Raw genomic sequence first — 8,506 nt, 5'->3', positions numbered from 1 at the left:
AGTGACACTGGGTCTGAAACATCTAAGACCTCAAGCCCACCCTCAGTGACATACCTACTTTCACATATAAGCACAGATCCTAATAGCGTTACTTTTTATTAGCCGAAGTGGGCCATTTTCATTTAAACCACCACAAACATATTATATGCATGTGAGACATTCTCAAATAGTAGAGAATGCCAGAAAGAATAAGACAAACTAAAGTAAAAATAATTGTGAGAGGATGACATAAAGTTTGGAGGTAAAATGGGTGTCCTGGAGGAACATGGGATGTGATTACAATGATGATACACTGCATATACATACAAAATTTTCAAAGAAGAAATAAAAATAAAAGAATTGATAGAGGTAGATTCTCTTCTATTAAAGGAATTATTTGCACCAGATTACTTGGAGTTTAGTTTGTAAAATGACAAGGGAGGACTTGGTATTGGAGCAATGATGAAAGGAATGAGAATAATTTGAACTCAATTATAAAGCACCAATGAGAGAGGATGCTGGTCTTTGTCTCAAAAGAGGAATATTGATTTGATTACAGCCAAAGAAAAATAAAGGAAATATCACTCCTAATTCATGAACACTACTTTTAATGGTTGGACAGCATTTTACCTGCTCTATGACCTCTGGTTGACATATTTTTTAAAACATTTGCAATTACATTCTGTAAGGGAAGGTACTTACAATGTTGGCTACAAATCATCTCAGTACTAATTACTGTTACTTAAAGATTCAGGTGATTTATACCCACTCTGTCCTGAAATCTTACGTGTTGATCTTCATAAGATTCCCTTTACACATAAACAACTTGAAATTTTCTCAAGTTCACAAGATTGTTATATGACTGACACAGGCTTAGAATTTCTCTTGTCAATACCTTCACATTTCTACAAGCAAACCTTATGCCAATCGTTTTCTAATCATTACATAAAAATGCATATCTGCTGATAAATGTATAACTTCAAACTCAGAATAATGATTTGAAGTGCAGAGACCAAGGAATAAGCAATAAAAATAATAAGTATGAATAGGGAGATAGACTAAGGATTGGGTTAGAGGTTCACATCAGTTTAAATTCCTCAACAAGGCTCACCTTGAAAGGAAAGTCAGAGAAACTGTTTGATGTTATATTACCTACAGAGAAAAAGTCAGTATCAATAAACTTTAACAAACTAGGGGCTGAAATATTAGAAGTTTCAGCGTGTTACTTTTAAAATATATATATACCTGCATAGAGGTTACATGAGGAGCCACATCTGGGTGGTGAAATGAATATATAGATGACCACACTTTGTACGTGACAACATAACTCCTATTTTGGGATCTCTGCTTAGCACTTTTCTGTTTTTCCATCACATCCCTTGCAAGGGGTACAGAGAGACATTGGCCAAGGTTTGAAAGTGATGTGATATTTTCCTAGGAACTTCAAACTAAAGTTATAGTATAGGACTCTTACATATGAGAAACAGCATAACAACCAATCTTAATAAAATTAACCACATTGATCCCAGAGAATGTCCGTTTCCCTCTCAGAAAGGATGAGGCCAACATGGGACAAAGGAATCAGTATTGGAGATATAAGGGATTTGTATTGGAGATGCAGCCCATAAGCGGCTATTAACTTGATATTCCATTACGCAATGTCCAGAGTTCTGAATGGCATAAGAACTGTGTTCTATGTAAGCAACCTGAAATTGGGGGACTATCTTTCTGGGACTGCCTCATTTAATTTTTTTTTGCTTATTTGCAAAAATCTTAAAGTATTGGAAATTTTTAATAAAATAATAGTATATAGATATCATGTGTGTATATTGGTGAACAGACTAGGCAAAACAGATTACTGGAAAGTAAGATACAGTTATGGATGAACAAGAAGCTCTGGTGTTCAGAAGGATTACGGTAACAATGATTAACTGCAATTTGAAAAAGCTGTAAGAAACAATTTTGAATTCTTTCATCATAAATAATTATGCTTAATCAGAGTTAAACGTTAGATGTATACATAAAAATATTTTACTCTCCTAATGTATATATTGTTTATTTTTGTATGAGTTGAGAAGTGAATTTGAATCATAAGTGATTGACAACCTTTAAATTGCTTGGATAAAACACCATAACCAATAGCAAAATAAAGAAGAGAAATTTTTTGGAATATGGTTTCAAAGGAATAAGAATTCATCAGGGAGACAGGTAAGTAGGAGACATGGTAGCAGGAGCAAGAAGCCCAGAGATGATATCACCATTATTAATGTAGGAAGCAGAGAATGTGAATTGGACATTGACTGAGGCAAAAAACTCTCAAATCCTGCCTTCAGCGACCAATTCCCACATAAGAAAACAATACCTCTACAGAACCTACCCAAACAGTGCTATCAATGTGATATTCTCTGACTTCTTTCTTTTGTACCATTACTGAATAAAAATATTGGTTCTACATTTTGAGACTTAAAATTCTTTTTCAAAAAGGTATCTCCTGCCTTAGTAGGAACAGTGTGATGATAATCGGAACTTTGTAGATTTCAGAAAACTAAGGTGCAGAGTTTAATCCTTTGTTCATTGAGTTGCCTTGAACAAGATTTTCAGGCTGACTTCTGAAAGAGGGGCTATAAGAAAGTGAGGGATGTGACCAGAGAAGAAGACTTCAAAAGCAAAAATGGAGTCACTCCCTGACAATAACTATAGTAAGGTTTCTTGGGAAGACCTTAGGGAATTCCCTGCTCTTAGAACTGAGAGGACCACATAAAGTCTCACCCCTAGTAGCAGTCTTAAAATTCCAAACATTACTGATATGATGTAACACACTTTCTGCTATTGTGACACAAAGGAAGTTAGAATTTGGCCTGAGTTTTACTTAGTGACCTACTCATTCAGTTTAGGAGTACCACTAAGTTTGTCCAGAGGACACTGAATCTATCCTGATGATAGGGAGAATCATCTACTTCTGAAGAGTGAGTATGTCAAAGAATCTAATCTTTATTCTTGGTGTCTGGAGAGATGGGACAGGAATAATCAGTGAAGAACCTCTTATTACTCCAGCCTTGGAGAGATTAAGATAGTGTTGTATTCACATTATGAAAACGTAGACCACAGAGAGTGTTAAGAATGAGCTTACATCTGTACCAGACATGAAAGAAATGACTGAAGGGAATGTTTACAGTAGCTAAATAAATGGCATAACGAATAATCTAACCTTGCTCTAGGTTCTGCCCTTGAAGACTCACAGCAGAGTTGTGAAGCTCTAGGCCCCACTAATTATTATAGTAAGTGAGGTGAGGTGATATCATTGAACTGAATGTGCAGCCACAATTAAAATGAGAATGTAGGTGTCCTCAAGATCTATGTGCTCATGTAGTGACCCAGAGAATGTTGTAGTCGCCCCTGAGTCCATCCAAGACAGAAAATCTCTCCTGTTCTGGCACTAAGAGTTCTGAATGGGAGTGACAAACTGAAGTGTGTCAGCAGCCAACTTGGATAGGTTAAGGCTAGCAGGTGGCCTTCCTGGAGGTGGCCCATCATTTTTTCACAGTCTGCAATTGGTGAGTTCTATGAGGCAAGGTCCCAAAGAAAATTCATCTCAGAAATGCTTCTTATAGCTGATATGTCTTTCCTGTCATTATTAAATTAATATAATGATACTTGGGCATTAGCCCACCCTATTGATCAGATTTCCTATAGATCAACATAAAGATGAACTTTCATGAATTAATGTGTGTAGACGAACTAATGATTCTTTAGAATTCCTGGTGTAATTAAAATAATTTTAGGAAGAATGTTTTGAGAGATGGTCTTACTTTCTTTGCTAGAAAGTTGTAAAAAAGTTAGAGTCAAGAATATAATGTGCCCACTCCTCTTGATAGGAAGGAACAGCTGCATAATAAGAAACTCAATGGGCTTTGTTAAAAAAGTGATTATTAATCCCAGCACTTGGGAGGCAGAGGCAGGCGGATTTCTGAGTTCGAGGCCAGCCTGGACTACAGAGTGAGTTCCAGGACAGCCAGGGCTACACAGAGAAACCCTGTCTAGAAAAACAAAAAAGAAAAAAAGAAAAAAAAAAGGATTATTATACTAAAAAGAGAAATAGACTTGGGACAAATTTGTGTTCAATGAAAAGCATTTAGGTTCAAGGATGAAGTCACAGGTGCGCACTATGGTAAGACAAGGTCATGTAAAAACTAGTTGCTTTGAACTTTTAAGAAGCTTGCATTATGAAACATTGCTTTGAACTTCTCATTGTTATCCTTCTGTCACTCCCATTTTATGTACCATTTTATCTATGAGGTAATTTTCTAAAAGAAAATAAATAAATTTGTCTAAGAAGGTATAAAGTTGGTGGATGGTTTGACTTGGGAGGCTCTACCCCATCCATCTATCCCTCCATATGTATATGTTTGTTTGTCTGTATGCACTTTTGTAGGTATATGTGTGTGGATATAAGTATGCATGAATACTTGTGAAGTATATGAAACAGATGGTTGGGCCAAAGAAAAATGTGAATGTGTGTATGAATATATAGGTTTCTGTGCACATCTGCTTGTGCAAAAGATTTTCTTTTCCTTTCCTTTGTCTCTTGTTCACAAAGAGTTAAACAGCCTAGCCAGAGAGGCTTCTGACTGCCTGGCCAGAGAAGAGAAAAATAGAAATAAATTCTTTTCTTAATTCCCTACTGCTAGGCAACAGGTGTTAATCTCCCAAGCTAGTGGTTTTATCCATAAAATATGCAAGAAAGATTTTAGGATTTTTTTTAGAGGCTATCAGCAAACATGTAGTATAGTTAGAGATCTAGACAGCCAGAGATCATCAGTCTTTAAAGCTACTTCTATGTCTAACACTGTGCCCCCCACTTTAGCCCATTCCAGGCCTTGCTGTCTCTCAGCAGAAGAGCCCCTTTCTTTTTCTTGTCTTGGTATACAAGGAGATTTTTTCATGTTAGAATTGAAAGACTGAATGGTTCCAATGTCCTACCACCAGCTGATGAGTGAGGCAGTGCTTACAGGTAGCAGGCTCATTTGTATTCCTTTGCAGGTTTCTGAACACATCATGGGGATTGGGAGAATCGGAACATGGTGCATCCCTTAAGATCTATCATGGAAAACACCATATATCATATTCCTTAAAGCTACACTAGAATTTGCAGGCTGAAGGTCTATTCATCCTCTCATTGTCTCTTATATATCAGACACAAATCCCTTGTTCTCTTACCTATATATACTTCTTATTGCAGCCATCATGCCTAGGGGTCAGAAGAATAAGCATCATCGCAACCGCTTGAAGAATAAGAAACACAACAAAGAGAAAGGCCATCCTAAAGAAGATGAGTCTCATGAGAAAGGACATAATAAAATAGATGATTCTCAAGATCATAAGGAAGCACAGGAGAGTGTAGCAATAGATGAAAATCCCCCTTGCTCTTCCAATTCTGTGCCTGGGGAGGTTCTTGAGAAGCTACCAGCTTCTGAAAAAAATAGTGATGCTGGATGTCATTCCCGTGTAACATCACCTGTCACTGTTTGTGGAGATGATTTAGAATATGATGGAACTTACTGTCATTGTGGGGGGAACTCATTATACTCAGAGTATCGAACCTGTCAAGAAAATCCATGCCAACTCTGCCTAGCTATGTATGTGTCTTTTGTGGAGCAATTTGTACTCTACAAATTTAAAATGAAACAACTCATTGCCAGAACAGATTTAATAAATCTTATTGAACCAAAGGACCAATATAGATTTAACGAGATATTTAAGAGAGCTTTTGAGAACATTGAAATTGTGTTTGCAGCTAGAGTGATTGAAATTGACACAACTAATCACTTTTATGATCTAGTCAGCAAGCTAAAACTCCCCAATAAAGGAAGAGTTTGTGCTGGCAGGGGTTTACCAAAAACTGGTCTTCTTATGACTATCCTGGCTATGATTTTCATGAATGGTAACTCTGCTTCTGAGGAAGACATTTGGAAATTCCTGAATAATATGCAAGTGTACCCAGGGAGGAAGCACTTTATTTTTAGAGAGCCACGGAAGCTCATCACTCAAGATTTCATAAAACTGAAGTACCTGGAATACAAGCAAATACCCAATAGTGATCCGCCATGCTATCAGTTCCAATGGGGTCCAAAAGCTTACACTGAAACTACCAAGATGGAAGTCCTACAATTTATGGCTAAAGGCAGTGGCGTTGAAGCTAGTACATTTTCTGTACAATATGCAGAAGCTTTGAGAGAAGAAAATCAAAAGGCCAAGATAAGAAACCAGTATCCCACCCTAGCACTAAAACATTGTCCAGGTCATGGCCATCATCATGTCCAGAAGGTTATGAAACCTCAATAAATTATTAGTCAATACATTTGGACAAGAAAACACAGCAACACATTTGAGATTTTCTTTGAAACAAGAAAGAAAATCATAAAGAACAAGAGAATAAAATATCAAGTAATGAATAGCCAATAAGGATTTTTGCTCATTTTTTTTAGTCTTTTAAATGGTTTATATATTCAAATTATTCAAATTATTAATATTCAAATATATTCAAATTATTAATTATGTAAGAAGCAATAAGTCTTAAGAAATTAGGCTTCTTAATCAGTATATTTCTTATGCCCAAGTATCTGCTGGTGTTCAGGAATTGCTACACCAATCATACAAACACTGATCTCAGTTAAGGAAGTTTATTGAAGATATACCCTAATCTCAGTTAAGGAAGTTTATTGAAGATATATCCTAGTAGTGGTCAGACAAGAGGCATAGTTCAGAATTGTGTTTGAGACTATGACATTAACCAATTCTCAGAGTAGGATTTTTATAGGGAATATAAACAGGTTCAATAGTTCAAAAGGGAATAAGGGGAGCAGTAATACATTTTGGCTTACTAGACAAAGTATTATCATCTAACCTTTAAGCCAAATGGTCCTGAGTGAAATAAGAGGGATGGTGGATAGGAGGTGAATAGGGAGTTTCATAACATTGAGATAAAGGAGCATGGGTGATTCAACCACAACAATTTGGCTTATTAGTAACATCCTTCAGTGTCAGCTATGGATAATTACTTCTAGGAAGTGGATTCTGAGAACATGAACTTAATATCACCCAATGAGTAAAATGGAGACTGAATACAATAATGGTTACAGCTATGTTAAAAGGAGCAAGCCTCAACATTTCCCCCCTTTGAGTTGTTCCTGTGAATCAAATGATTGACTCTTAATTTTTCTCTGAGGTAAGGGGCATCTGTTAAACAAACTTTCATTCCAACTTTTATTGGTGTTCATAATCCTGACAGGTCTTGATCAATTAATTTGTTGACTAAAATATTTGAAATTTTGGCCTCCCTTAATAAGTGCTGCTGCTCCCATGCTGGCCGACCCTGCTATGCCCATTCCTACTAGGAGAGACACTAGTATTGGAGATGCCCTGGCCATCTGGGATCAGTGTAGAAGTCCCAGTTGTCCCAGCCTCCTTCTCCAGAATAATAGTATACCCGAGGCAATAGATCTACTTGTAAGCAAAAGTGAGAAGTTTCAGTGAAGATAAGGGACTGATACAGGGAGTCCAAAAGCACAAGCAAACCAAGTGCTTTAAACTATTGCAGTGATCATCTGTAAGTGAGTTATAGTGCTAAAGGTATAGAGACTCCGATATTTAAATGAGTCTGCATATAAGCAGAGGCTTTTTACTTCAGTCCTTCCCAGTATCAAAGTGTGCTCATGCCCCCAAGGGCATCATTAGTCTCGGTGAGAGGGTTTAATACTTTGTTCAGAACAGTGATATCTAAGTGGGCTGGAATCTCTGGATGGTAAACATCATTCCAAGTTCCTTACCAGATGCATAAAGGCAGAATGTCCAAGTCTTCTCTGTATCACATACATTATCTGAATCACTCTTTAAATCTTAATTTGAATGGGGTGGATTTTTCCAAGATTTTCAGAGTGGTTCTCGTCCCTCTGTAACTGAATATAATAATCTTTATCAGTTACTGAGGGAGCTAATATTTTATAGACCCAGGTAGCACAAACATATATACCTTGTCTGCATAGTCAGTTCAGGGTCTCCATTTGAAGATCAGGAATATATCTTAAGGGTGGCTAAACTGTTTTCCATATTCAAGATCCCATATTCAAAAGACCCAGAGAATGAGAGATCATATATATTTTCAGTTTTTGAGCACCTATTCCATCTTGGCTCAAACCCTTTACACAAATCAAAGGAGAGGTAGGAGAATGATAGGCATTGATACTAGTAATTAGGCTGTAGTTCTGTAGTTTTTTGTAAAAAAAAGATTTATTATTATTATTATTATTATTTTATAGATTTTATTTATTATTATAAATAGGTACGCTGTAACTATCTTCAGACGCGCCAAAAAAGGGCATCAGATCTCATTACAGGTGGTTGTAAGCCACCATGTGGTTGAGGGATTTGAACTCAGGACCTTCAGAAGAGCAGTTCATGCTCTTACCCTCTGAGCTATCTCGCCAACCCAGTTGTGTAGTTCTAATCAAAGTCCATATGTATTGTATGG

At 36.7% G+C, this 8,506-nt stretch overlaps 1 protein-coding gene across 1 annotated transcript; it reads left to right on the top strand.

Annotated features, from left to right (window-relative positions):
- Positions 1–2,818: 2,818 nt before the first annotated feature.
- LOC116093548 (melanoma-associated antigen B5-like) lies at positions 2,819–6,436 on the top strand. Its single transcript, XM_031375061.1, has 2 exons — positions 2,819–2,945; positions 5,219–6,436. The coding sequence occupies exon 2, from the start codon at positions 5,224–5,226 to the stop codon at positions 6,319–6,321; it is 1,098 nt and encodes a 365-aa protein (XP_031230921.1). The 5' UTR covers positions 2,819–2,945; positions 5,219–5,223; the 3' UTR covers positions 6,322–6,436.
- Positions 6,437–8,506: the final 2,070 nt, after the last annotated feature.

This window comes from Mastomys coucha, chromosome X (assembly GCF_008632895.1).
Source record: "Mastomys coucha isolate ucsf_1 chromosome X, UCSF_Mcou_1, whole genome shotgun sequence".
Taxonomy (NCBI): domain Eukaryota; kingdom Metazoa; phylum Chordata; class Mammalia; order Rodentia; family Muridae; genus Mastomys; species Mastomys coucha.
The sequence above is the reverse complement of the archived record's forward strand: the minus strand, read 5'-3'. Positions and strand labels throughout refer to the sequence as shown.